At 39.9% G+C, this 25,147-nt stretch overlaps 1 protein-coding gene across 4 annotated transcripts in view; it reads right to left on the bottom strand.

Annotated features, from left to right (window-relative positions):
- Positions 1-1,090: 1,090 nt before the first annotated feature.
- The window catches only part of IPCEF1 (interaction protein for cytohesin exchange factors 1), a 62,306-nt gene continuing 38,249 nt past the window's right edge, over positions 1,091-25,147 (bottom strand). For 3 of the 4 annotated variants that reach the window (XM_069010642.1, XM_069010640.1, XM_069010643.1), the window contains 3 exons: positions 20,239-20,608; positions 10,591-10,784; positions 1,091-6,991 (listed from right to left, as the gene is read on the bottom strand). In XM_069010642.1, coding sequence (XP_068866743.1) covers positions 6,791-6,991; positions 10,591-10,784; positions 20,239-20,608 — 765 coding nt within the window. In that variant the 3' untranslated portion in view covers positions 1,091-6,790. The remainder of the gene's footprint in view (positions 6,992-10,590; positions 10,785-20,238; positions 20,609-25,147) is intronic. The other variant, XM_069010641.1, reaches the window with a different exon arrangement.

Genomic DNA, 25,147 nt, shown 5'->3' with positions numbered 1-25,147 from the left:
GTGAGGAGTGGTGTTACAGCAGGCATAAGGGTAGGCAGATGGTGCCCCACTGCCTTTCCTGTCAGCATTCCCACAGCAAGCATGCCAGGAAGGATCCTAAGGAAAGATGTCATTGGATGCTCTTTTGTAGAATTTGGCTTTCAGGCCCAGAAACCAAATGTTTGGCCGTGCACTAGTCACTGAAAGCAAGAGCACAGGCTGAGATCACATGAAAACTGTTTCCTCAGGTTGTCTTCACAACTCCCTGTCTAGCAGGTGGAAAAAAGAGAAATCATTGCTCGGTAGAAGCAAAGGTATAACTTTGTGGGAAGCTGAGCCAAGCTAATGCTCTGCTTCTGAAAGGAAAATGTCCCCCTCTTCCCTCCCACATACGCAGCTCTTCTTCCTTCTGGTTCTGCCTACAGAATCCAGCTGCTGCCCTTCTGAGGACTCTGTCAGGCACTGAACCTCTCCATGAGGCAATTTTAGTTATCATTGCTGTAGATGAGTATCCAGCTTGCTGTGTTTGTTCCCTGCTGCCTGACATGGCTGAGCTGACAGAGGTGCCAAATGATGAGCTGACTAGCCCAAAGCAAGCAGTGGCAGCATGTAGAAGGTGGGAAGAGAGGGGACAGAGACAGGGACATTATTCCTTCAGTTGAGCCCTTAGGACAAGCTCATTTCCTAGGAAACACACCTTCACCATATTGTGACCTGTCTGGCTTATCCAGCTAAACTGAAACCCTTTCGACAAAAATCCCAATCTTCTTTTATTGCAAACAGGCTGCTCTGTGAGCTAAAAAAATCTAGTAACATCTCGTACCTATCAGAAGAGACCAACCATTCTAAAGCGTCCCTACAACCACCAATTAGAGTTGACTAATTTAACAGTAGTTTCAAATATTACATTGCAAACTAGTAGAGGGTATTCCTCAGTCAAACCATTCATTGACTCTTCCTGGTTCCAGATTATACAACTTAATAATAATATTAGTCCCACAGGGAAATTTCTTGTTCAAAGAACCAGCAAAAATTTATTTTATTTTATTGCAGTAAACTAAAAAATCAAGAGTGAAAATTAAAAAATAAAAAGGCTGAGCAAAATAGTCTCTCATTTCAATGTTTAATTGACAAGTGCAAACATAAGGCTCTCATTCTGCAAGATGTGTGCATCATTCCATGAAAATCGATTCACACGTGTGGGCAACAAGCAGTAAAAAGGCAGCGCTGAGTGCCAACATTATGCTGTGAGTTTTAAACCAGTGAAGAAAAAAAAAGGCTCAGCAGGTAAAATACCAAATTTGGGTTCCATGTACTTTCATGGTGCTGCAGGCCCTGCCCCTGCCTGATAGATGTCCTTGCAAATATTCCTCTGTGCATGACTTTCCCTCTCTACATAGAGTGCAGTTCAAACACACCCATTCTTCCTTTGGGCCAGTCCCCTGCACTGAAAGCTTTGCACAAGAGCATTGCTATTTGCGTGCACAAATGGCTTTTCACCAGGTGAGTTATTTTGCTAAACGCTCATAAATAAGGTGACTTACATGAATCTTTGCTAGACTAGTGCTAGTTTTTTTTCATGTGGGAGTGGGAGATGTGTTTTCATATCCTTTTTTTTTTTTTTTTTTTTTTTTAGGTGGGAGAAGATAAAACTGCCATAAGCAACTTCAAGAGTCAGAATAATTTGGGCAGGTCCTAAGGCATCTAGGATACAGGGAGTGGTTCCTAAGCTATGGTATGATGACACAAGATATTTTCCCTATAGAAAGGTCATTCACCTACATCCTCAAAATGGACCTCATGTGGACCAGATGGGGTGCATAAGCTACAGACACTGGTAGCTACAGTGCTTTCCCAAAGAAATGGATTTTGTGTGTTACAGGCTGAGTCATCTAAAGTCAATCATTTCCAGATCATACATCAATGCTGTTGAGCTATCAATGAATTACATGCATATTTCATCTTTAGCTTGCTGCCAGCTTATAAACCACTCCCTCCGGATTTTGATCAGGAGGAAATAAATTAGGAAAATATTCATTTTTCCAGAGCAGACAGGTCTTGGAACTTCTCCCACAGCAAATTTCAAGGAATGTAGTATTCTTTTCAACACCTTACAATCTTTTCAGAGTGTTGAAATTCTTAGCTTTTGGCAAACTTAGCTCCCATTACCCTACACAGAGATGTGGATTTCAGCACGATCTTAGCTCAGAGCTTTTTCTGTTCTGGTTTCCTTTTTTCACTTCAAATTTTGTTGCAGTTCATAATTAAGGCAGTTTTTAAAAAATGCAAGAATGTTGCAGCTTGAAGCAAACCAAAATGGGATAAATCTTCAAGCATCAAGGAAATGCTCACTGACGTCTTAAAATGTCTGCTGCTTTGAAATGCCCCACACAAAACAGGAAATTCCAGTTTGGCTCTACTACTATAAGAAAACCACTTTGGCTTCCTGTTAGACAGAAACACATCTCATATAAATGAAGTAACCCCAGACCATCATTACAATTGGTTACTTTTGTATGACTAAACAAGCAAAACAGCAAAAAAAGCCCAAAGCCCAAACCCCAGCCACAACACATGGAGTTCCTCTCATAGATGCATGCTTACATGGGCTCCTCTGCTACCTGAAAAGTTTAAAACTACAGGTTTTCATACTAAATCTGTAATAGACATGTAAGTTTACAGGCTCACACAATAGATGTAACACCCCATAATTTTTCCAAGTTATAAATAATTTTAAATTCTGAATTTCCACACAGTTTTAAATCAAATACCATCACATTTTTTCTTCCCCTCCCTCTTGGCTGTCCAAAACCAGCCTTTTCTCTCAATATGAAGGTTTCCTCCAAAATTAAAATTATTTGCAAAAAAAAGAGAAGTAGCACATTATTTATTCCTCTTTATTCCTGGTTTCAATTAGGGTACAGTTAATTTGTTCTTCAGTAGCTGTACAGTGCTGTGTTTTGGATTCCAAATGAGAGTAGTATTGGTAACATGCTGATATTTTGGTTTTTTGCTAAGTTGTGTTTATCCTAAGTCAAGGACTTTTTCCCGTCTTGTGCTCTGCCAGTGAGGAAGTACACAAAATACAAACTAGGAGGGAGCATAGCTGGGACAGGTGACCCAAACTGACCAAAGGGATGTTCCACACCACAGAACAGCAGGCCCAGTATATAAACCAGGTGGGTTACCTGGAAGGGGGGCCTGATCTCGGTTTGGGAAGAGGGATCTGGCAGGTCAGTGGGTGGTGAGAAATTGCCTTGTGCATCACTTGTTCGGGTTTCTTTCCTTTTTATTATCATTATTATTGTTTACCATTATTATTGTATTTTACTTTATTTTAAATTATAAAACTGGTTTTGTCTCAGCATACAAATTCTTCTTCAGTTCTCCTCCCCATTACACTGGGATGGGGAGGGAAAAGAGAGGGGGGCTGAGCAAGCAACTGCATAGTGCTTCATCTCCAGCTGGACTTAAAATAATGACAAGGTGAAACCCTAGTATTGATTGAATCATCAGAGCTAGATGCAAAAATTATTCACAATCCCCACATGAAATCTCTTCCATTATAGGAAAGGAAATGTGATCCCACCTCATTCTGGTATCTCATAAGATGTACACCACCAGAACAGAGAGATTCAATTTCCAGAAAAGCTGCAGAAAGAGCTGAAATTACATATTGTTACTAGGAATTCCAAAATCTCCATTGTTGCATTTACTGCACCAGCTGGCTTTACTGACAGAGGAAAAATTGTGTATGTGCACATATCCATGCACACATACCTTCTCCTGAAAAACACAAAACAAGTCCCTTGAGGCAGAGGGTTGAAGGCTTCTTGACATTCACACACTAGGGATGCACAGCTCCCTCTGCTATGAGTCAATAGTGCAGGTCTTCCAAATCCAGACCAAGAAACACCAATTTCTCCAAGCATCACTGCGCAGAGCAAGGACTTGTCCAAATTTCTCCTGTTGAGGTGGCTCCCCGCTGTAGCTGTCAGCTTGTGCATAATTCTGTCTCTGATTATGGCTTTCACGCTGCTGGGCAACCCCTTGTGATAAACCCAGGCAAAAACTGTCACAATAATTAGTAATGCCAGAAAATTAATCCAGTTTTACTGCAATTTTCACTTTGCATTTTTCACACTTTTCATTTTTTTGAGTCTATATAGTAGCTGAAGAGAGTGGAGTTAGACCTCCTGCACAGTACTTGCATAAAACCCATACATTTGTTTTCCTGAACACAGAAATTTGTTAAAATTAAAACTGGATTAAAGTAACCCCATTCAAGAATTTTCTGTTCTTTTCTAAGAGGTGATAGAGCCCATTCTCAGCAGGTCTCCAAAGCCTCAATAGTTCAAGAGCAATTATCTACTGACCATCTGAAAGAGAGTAATTTAAAAGCAATTTTAGGCTATGTAATCCGTCAGAACCAATAGCAGAGCTTGGGCAGTCCAAGGGCATTTGTTTGTCTCTCTGTTTGGGAAGGCTGTTGTGTATGTGCTTGTACAAGTACAGTGTGAAAAGAGCCAACACAGCACGTACAGGCCACATAGCACTTTTCTTTGCATACTGCAAATCTACTTCAGCAAATGGAGTTGACTAGGACTTTGCTCAGAACTGCAAGGCACTGACTTGTCTGGCCCAGCTGAACAGGCCACTTAAGCACTTGCTTCTTTTCAACATTTAAGTGAAGATGCTTTTGAAGAAAAATGGTGTTTACATGCTTTGTTTCGTGAGAAACTCACATGTGTGATAGAACATGTACATATAATTTGACCTCCAGTACTTATCAATTACTTAGCACCAGGTAGTTAAAAATGAAATGGACCAAGTAGATTAATCCCTACACTCCTAATTTTCAGGGTGCTCTCAGAAGTTAATTGACAGCATTTCCATGGGAATGGTGGAAGAATTACTAAATAAAAACCAAACCAAAACAAAACAAAAAAGTATCCTAAAAATGGGCTCCCTTTTTAAGATGCAATTACTCTAAACCAAATTACACCAGGTATTAAGCTTGCTTAACTTCTAGTTAGAATTAGTGAAGGGATGAAATCACTGCTTATATGATGATTTCCTGAAAAGAATAGCTTTGTAACTATCCAGGGTTTTCTGTCCACTTCCCCATTTAGTCATTTTCATCTATTTCCATGTCTCTATTTTAAAAGAAAAGCTGGTGAGTATTAAAAAATGCAGTATCAACAGTCAAACTAATCACTACACAGGTGGAAAAGATTTCACATGTTCCCACTAACACCATTACCTTTTTTCTCAGTCAAGCTATGATAAAACATATAATGTGTAAAGACAAATGAATATGGCTGCATCTCTATAGTGTATTTTGCTTTAAAAGATAAACTGTATTGAAAACCAATGACAAAAAATATCTTTATGAAATATCAACAGAAGTGCAGATTGTCACAGTTGCTGTAGTGGCATTAATTTGAGGATGGTGGGCTAATTCTTCCTTTTCAAAATTCAACACCCTGCAAAATTCCTTATACTTCAGAAGAGGGGAAGGCAAAAACCCAAAACCTTGTACTGAGGACAATGAAGCCAAAATATCATGATCCTGCAGCAAACCCTCTTATTTTTGTTTTCCCAAAGGGAAATCTTGAAACTTTCTAGAAAACCTTTTTTTCAGACCCTAAATTGAACAGATTTTCTTCATCTAAAACTCAAAGCTATAAAAGCAGAAGAAAGAGTCACAGCAGATGTCTCAGGGCAGTCTCAGCTGTAGGGCCGTTACTGTGATCTATAATGGAACACAAAACAAAGAGGCATTTCAAGTCAATCTGTAAGCACTCGCATCTGGGTGGCCTTGGTCCACATGTGCCTATTTATATTAGGAAATTCAGCATATATAAATATATAAATAAAACATCTATACAGTACATAGTCACATTCATATAAGCCATAAAATCACATATATTTACAAAAATATTTGCAGCTTTGTTTTACACTTCCAGGTCCGCATTAGGAGTTTAGTTATTTAGCTTCTGCCTTGTGAACTTGATCACCTTCCTTAAGCCGGACTCTGGGATGAGCTTGTACCTTGTATACTCCCAATTGTCAAAAATAAGAAAGCAGAACATAATCTTCCAAGGAATTCTGCCAAGTCCGTAAGAAAAGTTGAAACTTGTCTCACTGAAGAGTAAATTACATGTTAGCAAAACTGAGAGACCTCTTCTTCATGTAGAAAGACAGTACCTTCTTGGTCTGGACCATAAATAAACTTGAGACTCATTAAACATCAGGCAGAGCCCAAAGTGGGTGCCTGGCAGCTGTCTATAGTATCAATTAATGCATAATTACTCTTCTACTTGTCTCAGTTTAAACTGGTAGAGTGGTGAAAGTAAATGGGTCCAGAGATAAAAATGCATACATCGGGTTACCGTAGAGGGTAAAAGTAGAGTAGATTACATCCTATTGGTATCAGTTTAGCTTCATTTCAAGGTAAGTTGCATGGTTAAAACAATCCCAAGGATCTCATATTTATACAGTACATATTCCATAGTTCTGTGTCCTCCAGGAGCTGGACACTTACAATTTTCTTCTCCAAAAACTGAAAAACATTTCTTTGCCGCTTTTGTTAAGTAGTCGTCTTACATGCGCAGGCCAAGTTCAGGCATGCTTTTTTACCTTGAACTTGCCTTTTTGACATTAGATAAGTTCTGCAAGAGCATTCAAAACTTTGGAGAGTGGGTTGTTTTCCTTCTGAAGCACACTTGCGAAAAACAAACCTCCAGTACAGCAGCTTAAATTGCTTGTACGTGAAGACCCAGAGAAAAATCTTGCCATGTGCCATTGATCAAATAGCACTTTCAGTGATTGGCTGTGGAGTCATCTCTTGCTCCTCACTATTCTCTGTGGACATGTCCTGGATCTCCTGCTGTTGATAAATATCTTGGACTAGCATGATGTTTGTGCTCCTCCACTCTCTGTACTTCACTGCTGTCAACTTTGGGTCCTCTAGCAGCTGGTTAATTGTGGCCAAGTCATGTTCCTTACACTAGGAAGAGAACAAGTGGTTATTTCTACAGAAACTGTCAAGATAATTCTCCCTAACAAAAACACTCTGGGAACATTAGACTCATGTCACAAGGAGATGGACAGTTACCCATCCTCCTGGCAGCTTGTTCCCATTTTTAGAAATAGGTCGTCAAAGTTATATCTGCAGCAAAAATTCTTCCCAGTTAAAAGCAGGTATGGTTTCATCTGGATTTTTTTTGTAGGCTTCATAACAAAAATTCATGAGAGAAGATTTATGTGAAAATTACACATTGTTATGCTGTCTCTCAACAAGACAGTACTCGCATGAAACCAGACACAACAGCATTTATATCTACAATTCACAGCATTTCTAACTTTCTCAAAAAATACTTATTCCACTTTATAAATGTCTCTCCTCTGGGAGCTGGACTGAACAAAATTTTGGACATAATTTGTGCACTGGCAGTAGAGTGGCCACAGCACATATGGCTGCCATCTACCACCAGCTACTACTAATAAAAATGGTATCTACTTTTAGGCAAGAGCAGCTCAGACTATATATTGTAGGCACCCTGGTTCACTCGTAAGATGTGAACAGTGACAGATGCAGGGACACTGAGACTCTGTATGTCACAGAACTACAGAATGGTTGAGCTTGGAAGGGACCTCTGGCAGTAATTTGGTCCAAAACCCTTCCTCAAACAGAGCCACCTACTGCAGACTGCCTAGGGCTGTGTGCAGATGACTCTTGAATATCTGCAAGGATACTCAACACCTTCCCTGGACAACCTGTGCTTGGTCACCCTCACAGTAAAAAAGTGTTTCTTGATATCCAGGGGAAACCTTCAGTTTGAACCCATCACTTCTGGTCCTGTCACTGTGCACCTCTGAAAATAGCCTGGCTCTGTCTTCATTACACCCTCCTTTCACATATTGATGTTCTTTGATGTCCTCACATGTTGTGGCATAACAAACCACTTCACTTTTCCAGCCCATATTGCCTATCCCTGCAATGGACCACAGAATAGAGAAGCCCTAGTTAGCAGGTGTAACTTCTTAATGGAGGCACCATGCTGCAATAACGAGCCTTAACAACTTTTGCCAGGCTCCATCCCTCCAGTCTGTGTGGGAAAGGGATGGAATAGCTCTAACCATCTTCTCCTGCTGCTACCCATTCATCACACCTGAGGACACCCTGTGCTGGTGGCTGCCTTGGAAACACCTTGAAAGGACTCCCATGCATTCATTTCACCTTCTGATAGCAGCAATCAGCTGTTTATACATCCATATCCCACTACTACTCTAATAAACCTTCAACTGCTCCAATCTCGTGATGCCTTAGCTGCTTTTTAACCCAAAAGCTTGTTCAACTGTAGTTTACACATGTCCTACCCTCAAGACCCAATGCCAGCCCTTTTAGGAAGACTTCTGGCGTTGATGCAGGGATATGTGCAGTTAGCTTAAGAGAAGAAGAGAGGAGATAGGGAGGTAGAAGGGAGAGAAGTATTTCTACTGGACAAACCCGGTGGCAAGAAGTCACGGCATGGAATTTCTCCTGTAGCACTAAAACTATTTCCCACATTCATGAAGACTGTGATGCATCTGCACATAGCTTCCCTCTCTTCCAAAGTATTCAAAGCATGTTTTGCTAATGATATATTGTGGCAGCAACATTAATCTGTTGTTAAATATGTGGAGTCAAAAGTCTAAAATTAAAATTGCACTGAGACTTGCATGAATCACTTCTCAAACTAATAGGGTTTTAATTAAAGCAGAGTACATATGGATTAGAAGCAAAAAATTCCTGATTTTTAAATTTTCAGTAGATCATTTCCAATTATCTTATATCTCATACATTAACAAAATTTACTTTAAAAGCACATCATTCCACTGCTGTAAAGAATATGGCACTTTCCCACTGCAGGCCTTTCAGACAGGCTAAGTTAAACACTGCTGTGGAACTCTGTTTGTGTCTATGAGAAAGTGTCTGTGCTATATTTGTCTTGTCAATACTCAAGTTTCTTAGTTTGAAGAAAGCAAAAAAAAACCCAAACAAACAAAAAACAAAACAAAAAAAAAACCAAAACCAAAACAAAACAACAAAAAAAACCCCAACAAAAACTAAGAGATCAACACATTTTATATGTTATGAACACTCCAAAACTTATTTTTCCATATTAAATACAAGTGTTAGACAAGCCTAAGTTAATCACAACTTATATAATACTCCCATGCTAAATCAATGCACGGTTGTCCTCCTTGCTCATGTCTTCCATTCAGGCTTCCATTAAGGCTTCCATTCAGGCTTCCATTCAGCTCCATACTAATGAAAGTGACTTTCCCACAAAATACAACTCCATTTTGTACTAACTGGTTCTTAGATTTATTAGTGAGGCTCCTGTCAGGGAAAACCTTGCAGAATGTTTCTGTATGAAGCTTCCTATCCTATAAAATACATATATTTTTTAAACTAACTTTCTGTTATGTGGTGGGCTCCCTTTATTGCTGATGCAAATGAATATTTCAATAGTCACTGCCATATCACTGAAAACTCTTTGATACTAAGGAGAGACTTCACCAGGTCTCATGGAGTCAGGAAGAATGCCTCTCTCCCCAGTTCCCTTTACAATTGTATCTTTCAGAAATTTCAATACAGGCTGAGGTGCCAAAGCCAAGCCTCCCATTGCAACTAATAATCAAACCAATGATTGTGTTGATAGCATAAGTTTTTAGAGTCATGGAATTGCTAAGGTTGGAAAAGACCTCTAAGATCATCAAGTCCAACCATTTTACATGCATTTCTCCAGCTCACAGTGCGTGACGCCAGATACTTGCATTTGAAACAAGACACTCAATTCCTGCTTCAAATGCATATGAAAAGAAACAAGGGAAGCCCTAAGTTTGCATTTATTCTTTCATCACCTTACAATATAAATGCTATGGTTAAGCTTTCTATTTCCCTCAGTACCATTCAGAAGCAGGCTTTGAAATCCCGTAACACTTGATGCTGGCAAGTAAACAGCTCCATAAATCTCCATATTCCAGACAGATTTACCAGCCCTTTCATGGAACAGCTCCTGAACCCCTGCACTCCTCCAGTTCGTGATATATTTCCAACATAAAAGCAGGATGCTTTTGTTATTAAAAATATTTTAGTTACAGGTCTTTACAATAGCTTTGGCACATCCTGTACATTCTCTAATAATCACATAAGGAAAACTTTTTTTGGCTCAGGGTCATTTTCATGTCCTTTATCATCACTTTACTTTGTCTGCTCTTCCTTTTTTAAGGCTCCCCTGTTTAGTACATTTAGCTGAGCTTGCAAGTTTTCCAGTTAACTAAGAGAAGTTTTCTTTATTAAATTTTCCAAATGGGCTGGAACTTCTGCAAGAAGAGTCCCTCCTGAGCTATTACCTCTGCTTCCAGTTCAAATTGAACAACGTAACACAGATCAGTATTCACAATGAAGCAGAAAAAAAAATTGGAAAACTTAACAAAATTCTCTGGGGCTTTCAGTAAATACATAATTAGAGTTTGGCTGAAGTCTATGCTGCTTCTTTTTTCAGTCAAACTCTTTCTTTCTGTCAAGCTTTTCCTTGGCAAGATTTGCAAACTCACCTTTAATGTACTGTTCAGCATTCGAATTTTGTGGAGTTTCTCATTAATGGAGGGGTTTTTACTACGCTTGATAAATGACTTCCTAAGCTCCTTCTTAGTTGACAGTCTACGATCACCAATGGGAGACAGGCTTGCTTGCTCCAATGACTTGTAAAGTCTCTCCATCTCATCATCATCATCACATTTTTCCTGGTCTGCAAAGAAAAGGATAAACTGGGTATGAGAAGGTGAATGTGGCAGCAGATAACAGAAATGTTATGTTCAGCCATCAGGAAGGCTCTCAAACAAGTCAAAAAGTGATGGTATTAGAGTTAAAACTAAGGGCAATTAGGGTAATTTCTAGGGTGATAAAGCCTATGAGAAAGTCATACTTCCAAACTCAAATGTTGTTAAGAATCGGGTAATGATCCCACAGATGTGAGCCTGTATCTCCACTAACAGAGTGCTGCTTTAATGCTCTGACTATATCACAGCCTTTGAATAGCTGTCAGCAACTCTGGATGAAACAACTCTGATAGCATCTATGCCCATTCACCCTTCCCTACATGCTACACACCATGAATTATGTTTCTACCTGGAAACTCAAAAGGCAAATTCTATTTGGTGTGCTGATTGATCACCAGGTTTTGGTAATTATTGAAAACTGAGTTTAAAAAAATTAAGCAATTAAATGAAACATAGAAGTATTTCAGGGGCCTAAAGAGAAGGTCCCTAGAAAAAAGATTAAAGAAAGAACCCTTGGGGCATCCAATGTCTTGCCCCTGAGTTTCACAGATTGCAGCAGAGAATTTGCTTGTAATGCCTCACAACAATGCCTTGATTATCTCCACCTTAATTATTCTGATGGCTCTGCAGGACCGTCTTCCAAGACAGAGAGTACATGAAAGGAAAAGCGAGTAAACAGCTGAGAATAGCATAAAATAAGATGAAAATGCATTTCTCAGAATAAAACAACTTAAAAATGAACAGACAGAAACTAGAAATGTGCCAGGCATATGTAGGAGCATTTTAGCAGAAGGCCATTTTTAGCAACAGACTGCACAACTTGCTTCTTGTCCTTCAGTCCACACAGCATCAGTGATCTCTAAAGGAAAATCTTACAGCTATTACTGCTTTCAGCGTGCTAATGAATACCTCAGGAACCACTTTGGATAACACTTGGGTTTATATCACTGGGGGTAGTGGTGTTGATTCTTCTCAACTGCAGTCTTCCCTGTTAGCACTGAACTGGCTGGGCACTTTTTTCTTTTAAAGTAAAGTTAAGCATTTACTTTTCTAAATCATCTGCAGTCAGGAAATATATTCTGAACAAAAGGAACAAGTCCTTTTGCTCACTCATGCTGCAGCAAAAAGACTTCTGCAATATGTCAGCATGCTTAGGAGGCTGCTTCTTATCTTTTCCATGTCTTATAGAGTAGAGCATCCTCCTACATCTCTGTTCTTTCTAAATATTTAGGTTACAAGAAAGGTTTATGATACGCAGCAAATATTTGCCTTCACTCTGCTGCTGGCCTATTCTTCACTACTGTGTGATTATAAAAAGCCTACTGTAACTTGACAAAAACTAAATATAACTTCCAACATTGGTACATTGCTGGGGGAGGAAAAGGAGAACTGTTGTATATTTAATAAGCTGCAGGAAGCAGAAAAAGAATGGAAGTGTAAGGCATAATACACGGCAGTAGTATTTCCTGAAAACTGTTGGCTCATGCCATGGGGCTCGTAATAACTAGTTTCCTGCCTGTTTTCTTGGGATGAAGCAGCTGTTTGTTTCATCAGCCAGCTTCTGCACAGGACTGGCTCAACTCTACTCTAAACATCACCCATCGGGACTGTGCACAGTAACACTTTGAGGGATAAAGTGACTTTTATCAGCTATCCAAGAAAGAGTGTATAAGAAGAAAAAAAGTTGCTTCAATCCTGTCCACCAACTTTTAGATAAAGTCAACCCACAGGGGACATAAGGTCCCTGCTCCAGACACCTTTTGAGGCTAACTCATGACCTTCCTCAGTGTCCTAAAAGGGTTACAAAGCAGCAGGCACGAGAAAACATCCTCACTGAACACTGTTCTTCCATGCTAAATATTCTGGTATCTTCCATGCACTTGTGGATAACTGTAATGAGGACAGTAACACTCAGCATAGAAAAAGATGGAGCCAAAGTCAGAAAAGCCCAGGAAAAGGCTCCCAGATGATGCACTTGCCCAGCAAAGTGTACTCAGCTTCTGCAGTCTTTTAAGACTGCAACCTGAAACTCCTCTCCTATTTCTTATTCTTCCACCATTCTCATCCTCCAAAAGATTAATCATAGTCAATTAATTTCAAAGGGAAAGGTGTGCCAGGTTCTTCATATCAGGTGGATAAAGGAAGTGACAGTAAAGCAACTAAATGGAATTTCAGCACACTTGGAAAACAAGGGTGTGTGGAACTTACAGGTTGTGTAGAGCCAGGTATGAGTTACATAGCACTTTTGCCTCCATCTTTGATGAATTTAAACTACAGTTAAAAAATAAAAGAGTATCCTAATATTGTGCATTTGCATAGAAGCAGATACTGTTGCTACTGACAAAGGATATGTCTGCCAATAAACTACTACAAACTGAGGCCAGACTGGCTGTTACTTATCTGTAATTTTACCTTCAGTGTCCTGAGTATCCCTGAGCCAAGTTCAGAAAGAAAAACTGTGGTGATCTGCTTACCCATTGCTTTTCCTATCCCATATTGCTCCCCCCACCCCACTTTTCCCTGCCCCTAGCCCTGGCCACTCCCTCCAGTTCTCCCTATTGGTTCCTGTACCCAACCCCGCCCAGGTACTGCCCCTGAGCCCCTGATAAAATCCCCTGCGCCTGGATTAGGAGGTCTCGCTGCCTCTGGAGATTGCTGGGACACGGTGTTAGTTTAAAAATCCTCTGAAACCCTTCTGGAGAGACCCTTCTCACCTCCTTTGCCGTCACTGTGTTGTAAGGCTGGTAGCTACCGGAGCAAAAGTGCGGAGCTGTCCAAAATGGACTACGGGAGGATGGAATGGCTGCCCTGCCCTAAGCAGCTCCGCTGAGCTCTCAGGAAAAGCTGCAGCTTGCTAAACTAAACCTAGCACTACAACAAAAAAGCCCACGTTTTGCAGGCTTGAAGCTGCCCCTGAATGCACTAGATTGATGCTGTAAATCTGAAAGGGGGAGAGGTAATGGAGGAAGAGCAGAGGCATTATATCAACGTTCAATTAACAAGCCAAATAAAATGACCAGTGATAAGAAAATATATTTAACCTCACTCACACCATGAGGTCTTTCAGTATTTCTTAATGCCACGAAAGTAAACTAAGAAAGCCCTACCTGTAATTTACTTGCTTGTTTTTCCCATGAAACACCTGAGAGGAAATTAAGATTGGATAAAAGAAATAAAGCAATGTAACTCAAGACTTTAGCAGACTGGAGGTTTTCTCAGCCTCTCAAACATTCATGGCACATTTTCACAGAACTTGGTACTGCTTGAACCTGGAGTCAGAACAGTGACCTGCAGAGGAGCAGGTCTCTAGAAGAGGCACAGGCATTCACCAGTTCTGTACTCTTAGGCTGCAGTGATTTGGATTCTTCCTATAAAAGAAACCTGTGGTGTCTAGACCATACTACCAAATTGTTACAAAATATTTGCTTTCTATCACAAAGTAAAAATATGTGCAAAAAGCACACAGTACATAAGCTCAGGCCCCGGTGTAAAAATGAACAGATTGTCTGTGTCAGACTCACAAAAAAATATGTACTATCCCTACTTTGAGCTTTTTTTTTAACCTTGAAGCTTTATAAGGATAGATATATTCCACTGGCAAAAAAAATCTTAATAATATGGATAGGTTGAACCCCACTAGCATTGCTCTGGAGTGATTCTGTCCAGCCAGGTCACACAGCTTATATCAGGCACATTTAAAGTCACTTCAGAATAAATTACAGCCAGTTATCTCTTCTACCAGCCACTCCTCAAGCTAAGCACTTTCTGTCTCAGTCACGCAAGTTAGGAAACTGAAATGCTACTGCAGCATTTTTTTATCTCATCCTATTTTAAAGATAAAACACATTCATTTTTCTCCCGGGACCTACGGAAGGATTAATGGGAAGGAAGAAATGGCCACAGTGGAAGGATGTTACATATTGTGTGCATCTATGATGGGGTACATGCAATCAGGGGAACACGTGCACGGTGCACTTTTTTTTTCCCTTAGCACTACTAACTATAAGCAATCCTGTTGAGTGATGCCACTGGAAGGACCTGTCTTCCTGGGATTCTACACCATGCCCTTCACTCACAAGCCTCACAGCCTGCTAAAGCTTCTGAGCACTTCTAGAAAAATTTTGCAATGTTGTGTATTTCTTTTAACTTTGTCAGACTCCACAGTGAGCAAAGCGGAAAAGAGCCACTGACATGAGGAAAAGGCAAGTTCTGCACTGAGATTCAAGAGAAAGAGACCTTCTAGGTTGGAGTAGTAATAGTATTTCAGGCACAACTGAAAAATTCTGATTTAGGGGAAGTAAAACACAATTCTGAGGCTTGATGCCATTTATCTGGAATTTCCCTCTAACAGGAGATATCACAGACAAGAACAACCTGCCAGAATTTCAAAATGCCTATTCTTCACCTCCTCAATTTTCAGCTTCTGCTCTCCTGTCAGACAACTTGCCGCAGGCTGGAGACATTAAGGTATTGAGACTCCCCATCTTGGAACATCAGTACAGGAGCCTGTCTGAAATCTCAGCTTTAATGCTCTTTAAGCCTACACCAGTGAAATTATCCAGAACTTTTCAAAAAGCAGCTGTGAAAAATAAAGTTGATCATTTTCCAGTGGTAAAGATAGAGAAATTAGAAATCTTTGGCAGAAAGAGCATTTTGCATTGAAAAACACCTCCAACAGAAAGGATCTGACTAAATTTATCTGAAATGTAAATATTTTTTCTGCCATTCTGTAAATGAGATCTCACAGACTCTCAGTTGTGTATTAATCCCAGGGAAAAAAACTCTGCTTCTTCCTCCTGTTCTTGCTACTCTTATGAGCTTCTTGTAGCTTTGCCAGCACCTCTGTTTCTAATTCTGCTAAAAATTTTGATGCCAGTGGGAGAGAGCACATAAACCCAAGGCTGGGAAGAACAGAGGAAAAAAAGTCATAAATTATTTCTGTCCTTACCTACCTATCCACCCCCTAGCCCTTCTCCATAGTGGTAGTAGACTTTTCAACAGGAGTATGAAGTCACCTCAGGGAAATCACATTTCCCACATAACTGTGGAACAGAAAATACAGGGAAAATTTCAATTAGGTGAGCATAGCTCAGGCAAACTCCTCACTGGCAAATGCAGAACTAAGGTAGGAAAGATTGGAAGAAAATAATAGGAAAACTGGTTTACCACCAACAATTAGATGCTGTTGTCTGACAGTATAGTGGACTCAGCAGTGTGGAGTAGAACTTTAATTAACTGACTGAACTGGAAACAAATAAGTATCTCTTTTTCAGAGAGTTCAGAAAAACTATTGCACCACAGTTTTCACTGTGATTTCGAAAGCTTTTTTGATGAGAAACAAAATAATTATTCAAGTTGTTTCTCTGCACAGTTGTTCTCACTGTAGGCACACTTCTTGGCTAGTCTCAGCCATGATCTAGCTATTTTCTATAACTTTTGCAGAAGGAACAAAGGGGCCAGAGCACACCAGAGGATCTGTTCAGGCTATTACTGGCACAGACAGACTCCAGAGAGGAAGAGGATGTCAGTTCTGAGAACAGAAGGAATTGAATGCATCCAGCTCCTATTTAACCAACTCCTTCCCACAAAACCAACCCAGATAAAATCCAAGTGGTATTTGAAAAGCTGTCTAGATTTGAAAATATCAGCACACACACACCAGATCTTCCACAACTACTGTGAGCTAAGGTAAAATAAACCAGAAGTGGTAAAATAAGAACGCCTTGCCAAGATGCAGTAACTTCATATGGTCATGAAACCCTCAGAAAATGCAAGAAAGAAGGATCTTACTGGTTTTTAGTAGATCCCTAAATAAATAGAAACACACATTCCTGTTTTCTTTCTATATAACCTCTCATTTCCTGTGGCTTCCTTTTGCTGTTACGTTTTTTGATCGTACTGGTGGTGGGTCACAGTTGGATATCAGATACTTTTTGTTCCAGTGGTTGCCAGAAGAAATACAAAGGATGAAGTGTGGCTGGAGAGCATGTCCAGGCACCCTGGAGGAGGCAAGGCCAGCTTCTGGATAGAGCACACGTAGTCAGATAGCTGTTTGTATTCTCAGCTGTTTCTTGTTTACCTTTCAGTTTCTTTGCATCACGGACAGCTTAGAATCCTTTGTCACTGCACATGTAGCAAGCTGCATCACCAAAGTCTTAAATATTCCCAAAAAGTAAATGGATGCATAATGTTGGTCTCTTTTCAAAAGAGAAAACTGATAAACTTCTCTTCTTTGTACCTGTGTGTCGCTCTCTGGTATGTAACATCTCCCCAGTAACTGGTGCAGAGAATTAATGCTGAGAATGTTCACAACACCACTAAGAGTGGTTGGAAAGATTGTTAAAAATATCATATGCTCCTTGCACCAACAACTCATGTTTAGCAGAGTTCATTAAGTAATATTTGTTGGAAAAATAATCCATCGTCTTTTAGTTGAATCTGTAGCTTTTCTTATGGACATTCATCTATTTATTTCTGAAAAATGTTTCTTTCATTGTTTAACTCATCACTAAGGTTTCTTCAAAGTTTTTGTACTTTTTCTTGGTAATCTCTTCCCACAAAACCACAGCTACTCGTTCTTCCTTCTAGGTACCAACTTTTCTCACATTGGTCTCCATTTCTAGACTTTGTTCAGCAAAAGTGCTCTTCGGTTCTAGAAAATTTTTACCTCAGCTCTAGGGCTCTTATCAGCCACAACCAAAAATTCCTCAGAACTGGCAGGGTCTTTTTATCCTTACCAGGAGAAGGAGAGAGCATGGACACACCTGTAGGTTCTGTGGGGAGGGGCATCAAAGACTACATAGCTGTTCTGATGACAGCAGAGCCTTCTTAACACACAGGGAACATGTGCTTTCAGGACAGAAGTCAACACAAGACAGACTTTTCTCCTCCTGGATGCAATATCATGACTTTGAAATATGTCAGAAATGCACTATTCAGAAGCACTGTAAAGCAAATAATACCAACTGAACTGAGGTATGCCTTCTTGTTCCGTATCAGGTAACAAGGGTTTTCTTACCGGTTATTGTAAATCAGGAGAATTTGCAGCTAGATTTTACCCAACAACTTGAATTCATCTCACAGTATTTGTGCACATCCTTATAATTCGCTGGAGAGGGAAATTCTTGGGGATAAGCCCCAGAACCATAACTGCATCCTTTTTGATAACTTTCATTGGAAGTGAATTGCTATTTTACATTAATCCTTCTTTACCTGCCTGATTTTCAAATTGAAGTAGTTTAATCTCCTTGCAAATTATTTTCTTAATTTTTTCAGTGGCCATTGCAGGGGAGGGCCCCACACAGAAATACTCTCTACACCCAACCCATAATATGCAGACTGATAAAGGAAAAACAAACCTGTGTATGGTGTACATTTTACTTGGTCAGCAATGGGTTATGATGCAGACAATAAGTAGTGAGGTTGTACAGTTTCCATTGTGACTGTCTTGGTGAAATTATCTGTTTCTGGAATTCTGACAGCGATCACCATTGTGGTTAGGATAGAAGTGTCCTGTGTTCTGCCATCAGGGTTGCCCATCCACTTAGCAGTGAGCAACAGAAGAATTAATTTCCCCGGGAATAATCCTAGCAAAATGAAACCATCCTGCACACAGCAGTAATATACCAAAATGTACCTCGATTTACATTGTAATCCCATTTTTATTGGTTAGTGCAGTTGAGACCATCAAACTATAAGAGATTATGAATGTGTCATGCTAATTTAATTCTATGACCATCCATAAAAGTATTTGTCACCCTTACATTACAATGGAAAGCAGTAACCCATGCATTATTGCAGGATTTCTGACAATACCAGAGTAATGTATTCTAAGCAAAAGTTTAGATGTCTGCAGAGCAACTACTGAATCTTTGTCAACAGGATCTATAAGCCACTATGCCATTTATGACCTACATTCCAACAATCCACTTGAATGTCCCTAGTAATGTTTTCCAAAGACATTAGTTTGTCAAATTTAACCCAGAAGGTAAAATTACAGAAAACAATGTATTTAATATGTCTTTGTGACATTTTCATTAGGGACTTCATTTCTGCCAGCCCCAGCCTTTTCACAACTTGCAAAGCCAGAAGTAGGGGAATCATATTTCACAGTAACTCCCTCAAAACACAGCACTCTTTTCCAGTACATAGAAACAGCACATATGCTCACTCTGGATTTTAATTCTTTCTGATCTTCTTTGCTGCAGAACGTTCTAGCAGAGAAGCCAAGAAAATGGATAATCAAGGTGAGCATAAAACACTGAGTTAGTTTTCACATTTGATAAAAACTGTACTTTGATTAATGCCCTTTTTATTTTTTTTGTAAAATCAGAAAAAGGTATGACAACATAAAGGGGTGCCAACTTGCTAAGTGTTGATATTTGTAAAACAGTAGGGGGACTGACAATGTAACTAATGTGCCTTATAGTATCATTTTTCAGTGACAAGTTCACCTACAGAGAAATACCCTGAGTTCCCAACAGCTCCAGTCCAGTTTCTTTCCAGCATTGCATTACCTTCAGCCTAAGCTTTTAGATGCACCTTTATTTTGCATTGTGCTGAGACAACCCTTCTCTTTCAGCAACAAAGTACTCACTTCAAATCTTTACAAGGATTTGGAATCACAGGAAGAGCTGATGCACAGGAACATTGTTGTTCCCCTATGTATTACCCCTCTAGGCAGAATAATTGTATGCCAAGAACAACTCTTAGGCTTCAACTGCTTTTAATTCAGAAAGAAGTAGCTTTGCTCAAAAGGAAGGAGATATTTCCTTGTGACACAGGAGAATTATAAACAGTAACAATGACCAAATTCTGGAACAATGCTACCTTTTTTAATTAGAAGTACATTTCAGTAGGAGGATAATGTGCAGATGCCTATTTGCTTAAAGAAAATCCCGTCTTAATAGACTTTCTCATTCAGGATTTCAGTTGTTTTCTCTTGATTGCAAAGAATCTTAATGAAGCAAATAGGGAGTGTGTACTTCATGTAAAGGCAGATGCATTTTTTTGTAAAATTGGACTGACCTAACCCCATGTTCACCATGTCCTACATATTCCATTTTGGTTAGGGTGTCCATTCTGTGACACACTTTGTTAACATTTTGATTCAATCCTAATTAATAAAAGACATCTGCATTGAAGTAAAGACTGTCAATAAAATTATGTCTGTGCTAGATTTATATACAGAGGTTATGATCTAACATGTAGATACAATTTGAGAACATTTGTAAAGGTACCTACCAAGCAGATACTAGGTTATATATTTAATGTGCAATAAATTAAATGTTTGTTATAAATGGTGTGCCACTGGAAAACTCTTCAGTGACACATATAGAGGAAGGAAGGGGAAAGGACGTTAAGGAAACCCATAACTCTCATATTGTACAACTGCAGCAAAAATCTCCTCTCTCATTAGCTCACCTTTGGCAAGTGATCGCTGTCCTGTTGCATCTGGCACAGCTAGACAATGTGTATCTGCACTTAAGTAAGAGGTTTGGGAGCCACCATTGGGTTCGGAAAGCCGGACTTCCTGTCTCTCTGCTGCATCTCCACAGACCACTTCTGGCAGCTCATCAGAATGAATCTGCACACAGAACGTTAAAGGCTGATCACCCTCTTCTGTGGCAGAGCTGTTAACCAGGTCAAGCCACGACTGCCTCTCAGAAAAAACCACTTTGGGTGTCAAGGAAGACGATGATTCTTGGGAGTTGAAAGTGCTTTCAGGAGAGGAGAGAGAACAAGATGCTTCACTTGACAGCGTTGAGGTGAATGATGACTTCTGCTGATCCTTCTTTCCAGAAGCAAAAGGAGGGAGGGAGGAGGGGGAGGGAAGAAGAAAGAAAAATTATTTACAAGTTACTCCTGTTTCTAGATTCTATATTATATATAGATATGCAGCTGAAATGCTAAGTGACCAAAAATTGATGTAGTCTGGTTACTTATTTATCCAAACAAGCCTGGGGTATGGCAATCAATCTCTTACAGAGCAGTAACTTCAGAAACCAAGCCACAAGGAAACCAAAGGCAAAGGAGATACAAACCTGTCAATGCCTAGAAACAAAGACCAAGGAAAACTATTGTGTTGAATGTAGCTTTCCATGCTAGGTCTCACATTCACTTTCTTTCTTTAACTTGTCTTCACTTTATTGATCTAATCAAGAGTCCGGAAGAAAAGACCCAAATTAGCCATTGAACAAGTAGTTGTCTTGAAGCACTCAACAGTTCCACCATTGCAATAACCAGAGACAGAGATAAGGGGTCTATAGTACAGTAAAGAACTATCTTTCCTAGTCCATTCAAGGGATAATCATTCACCAGGGCAAGAAGGTTTAGCAGAAACTATCAGAAATTGTGATGAGATCATCATGATATGAAAGCCAGATTTCTGGCTACTGCAGAAATTTACTCCTTCTGCAAATCATCTCCTATTGGCCAATGCCAGTATAAGAATACCAGACTTGATGGACCACAATTCTGGCAAGTTTGTGTTCTCAATATTTATGCAGAATAGATCTGTGCAAGGATTAAAACAGATGATACCTAGACTGAAAATATTGAAAATTACTGAGAAGGTGTTGCTAGGGAAACCTGAAAAAGCTGCAAACACAGTAAAGGGACTAGCCTGGAATACCTATTTATAACCCAGTAAACCAGAAATAAGCTTTATTCAAATAAACCAAGAGTAACAATTTTTTTGTTATGATTTATAAACTTCCGTAAGTCAGTGCTGTATTCTGTAATGTATACTACATCCTTCTTATATTAAAAACAGCAAAGTCTTCCTGTGCTTCTAACACAGCTGCATCTTGTAATGAGTAGTCAACTCAGAAGATGAGGAGGACTTATATCAGACTGTGGGTACTATTTGTTTATAGCAGCTTCTTCACTTTTGTAAATTTTCAAAGCCATTCGTAGAATCATAGAATTGTCAAGGTTGGAAGAGACCTTCAAGATTATCCAGTCCAACCATCTACCCAGCACTCGCACTACAACCCCTAAATCCCTAAACCACATCATCCAGCACCAGATGCAGACACGTCTTGAACACTTCCAGGGATTGTGACGCCACCACCTCCCTGGGCAACCTATTCCAATCCCTGGCCCCCCACCCTAATCATGAAAAAAATTTGTCTTATATCAAATCTCCCCTGACTCAGCTTAAGGCCATTTCCTTCAGTTCTCTCACTGCAGGCACAGCAGGGGAGACTGGACCCCCTGGCTACGACGTCCTTTTAGGGAATTGTAGAGAGCAGTGAGGCTCCCCCTGAGCCTCCTCTTCTCAAGACTGAACAAATCCAGCTCTCTCAGCCATTCCTCATAAGACATGTTCTCTAGTCCTTTCACAATTCCCCTAGGACTGTTCCAAATATGGCAGGACCCAGACATTTATATTCCTCTATGAGAAGTACAACACTGTGTTTCAGGTGTGGTTTTGTTTCTAAAATAGAAACCTTCACATCTGCATCCTCAAGCAAAGGACAAGGAGATGCTGTAGTAAATTATGAGAGCTAAAAAAACGCCCTTGGGAACACAGGTGATATGAAGTATTTAATCTAAAATCTCCTATCACAAAGACAAATTGTTGAAGCATTTGTAAAGTCAAGCAGAATAACCGAACAGTAAAAGCTCTTGCCCACATGGTGTAGATGGTCTAATTTCAATTGTTCAAAGCCAGGAAAGGAAGATATTAGATCTCACCTCTATTTTTCTGGCATTTGCCCATGCAAAAAAAGAAGTGTTATTGAAATGAAGACTTGAAGACTGTGCCTCACTGAGTGGAATATGTTTTTGTTTTCATTTTCATTGTGTGCTAATTAAAAAATATGGGTGAGAATAAATATAACTGCCAGAAGGTGTTTCTTTTTCTCTGCATTTGTGTTGTGTTTTGTTTTTACTTTGGTGTGACAAATGTTTATCTAACTTATTTGAGTGACTCCTCTGGAAATTTTGCAATCATCCATATGATAATAAATTTCCATTTGGGGATATTTTAAAAAGCAGATCATAAAAATTTCACTGGAGATTAATGAGTCTCTAGATTTTTTAGAGAAAATTATGGCTCTGAAACTCTTCAGCTGCTTTTTTGGCCACTGCTGCAATCTGTTTTCTCAGCATATCTGCCGATTTGTGTACTTTGAATCCATTCACGTGTGGGCAAATTAATGCAAGTGGTCAATTTAACTTTTGTCCTACAGATGTTATAATTTACTTGTTCCTCACTTGTTTTTTTCTTCCATGGTACCCAAACCCATGCATACATATGGAAAGCTCATGATCACTTCCTGTTTTCTTCTGCAAATTCCAAAAAGGTTTGAGTCAGCAGAGAATAGAACAGAAAGTATAAACTTTTTGCTAGAAGTACAGCAGTATTTGCTGCTCTAAAATGTAACAGAGCCTGCACCTGGGTGTCTGTTAGTTTCCATACTAATAGTTTTAGGTTTGGAGTTGATGTCAAGAAGTTTGGAGGCCTTTCTGCTTAAAATAATAAAAAGAAATTAACTCCAGTCAATGCCTGTGACATTCTTGACACTGAGCTGTCAGGATGACTGTCACTTCCAGTAGCAATTTAAGAAAATCAAAGCAGGCCAAGTGCTGCACCCGCAGAATATGATCCCAAATCCACCACATTTTTGAGATTTCACAGCTTGGTTCAAGAACTCTGCAACAAATAAACAGGCAGCGAGCAGTGTTTAACCAGCATTCCCTGAGACAACCACAGGCTCCAATCTTAGAACTGAGTTTTCAGTAGAAGCTGCACTTTGCCAGTCCTTTCCCAGTGTTTTTCTTGTTTCAGCACTTGTCCAGAAGTGAAAGAGGTATTGAATAGATATTTAAAAGAAGACTCTGACTTGAAGTCAAACAGAGCTGTTCCTACTCGCTATGTAAGCAAGCTGAGCACAGGGCAGACCCACAGCAAATGGAGCTCATTCCAGTGGCCAGTTCTGGGGTGAAAAGATGACAGCTTTGCTCAGGAGACACCAACCTTTGTCCACAGTGGATGGGATTTTAAGGGATAAGAATAAGGAAAATCAGGTGACAAAGGTAAAGGCTGAAGGGAAGATAACCTTTAAGGAAAGGCTTGATAAAGCAGGACCCCTCAGCATCTGCACCACTGCCTGCCTCTCAGGTGTACCCTGCCAAAACATGGAGGCCAGCACTCAAGAGGGTCATATGGGAAGGAGACAACCGGAGATCGCCTCTGCAGCAACAGACCAACAAGCAGCAGGAAACCAGAAAAACAGAAAACTAAAAACCAGCACCTGTTTAAAACTCATCATCTGGAAAAATGCAGGCATTCACCCAGAGGTGAGCAGACAGAAAAGACATCTACAGCTTCCTAAAGGCAAGCCACTTAGGCATAAAATCCAAGACGCTTCATTAACTGACCCACAGCCCAAAATAACTGCAGGAGACATATTGCCAAAGTTCTTCTTTTCTCTGATATTTATAGCCACTCAGCCACATTTTACTTCCAGATAATGCAGGCAGTGAAGAATCACGTTCTCCAGCAGTGAATGCCTCACACCCCGGAGTGCCAGGCGGATTGTTCTAGAGATAAACATTACATGTTTCAGGAGAGGAAGTGAAGACTGACTTATCTGGCTGAAAATGAGGTGGGCAGGTGGGTGACAGTGTGACAGGCACTCCCAGCTTTATGTGAGCTAATTATAGATTGCCGGCCAGGCAACCCTGTGCATGAGATCTCCTTTTACTAATGCCTTTGATTGCACATGATTCTCTAGCTCATCTGTGTATTTCAGATTTGGTACTGCTTTGCTACTGTGGTGCCCACCCCAGCTAGTGGCTGTCATTTCAGCGTGCCACAGAGGAACTTGTACTGCAACAGTGAGGCAGCAGACACTTCCCTTCCGTGAGGTGCAATGAGAACATTTGGCACTAAGTATATTACTGCACAGCTCTCAGTGTTAACTTTCAGCTAGTGAAGGGAAAGGCTTAAGCTCAGGATTCCTTATTTCGTCTGTATTACCAGCCCAAAGCAGATCACTCATTTCTAAACACAGAATTAAGTAAATTTGACTTTCCATTTTAACGGAAAAATTTTTAAAAATTAAAAATGTGGAGACAAAAGGCTCTCACAAGGCTGCTCTATAGTTTCCAAAATACTATATGAACAATCTGTTTACTCCAAAATTGCAGCCAAACCCCCAACACCTGTCGCTAGCTCCAGGAAAACTTACTGGTTACAGAGATTGAGGGATTGCCTTCACTACTTGCAGCAGCTTTCCCTGACTTCTACTACTTTTCTTTTAAGGCTGCAAAGAGAGGAAAAAAACTCACACCAAACCTACTTGTGAAACTACCTGTCATA

This window comes from Aphelocoma coerulescens, chromosome 3 (genome assembly GCF_041296385.1).
Source record: "Aphelocoma coerulescens isolate FSJ_1873_10779 chromosome 3, UR_Acoe_1.0, whole genome shotgun sequence".
NCBI lineage: Eukaryota > Metazoa > Chordata > Aves > Passeriformes > Corvidae > Aphelocoma > Aphelocoma coerulescens.
This window is presented reverse-complemented; position numbering and strand designations above follow the sequence as displayed.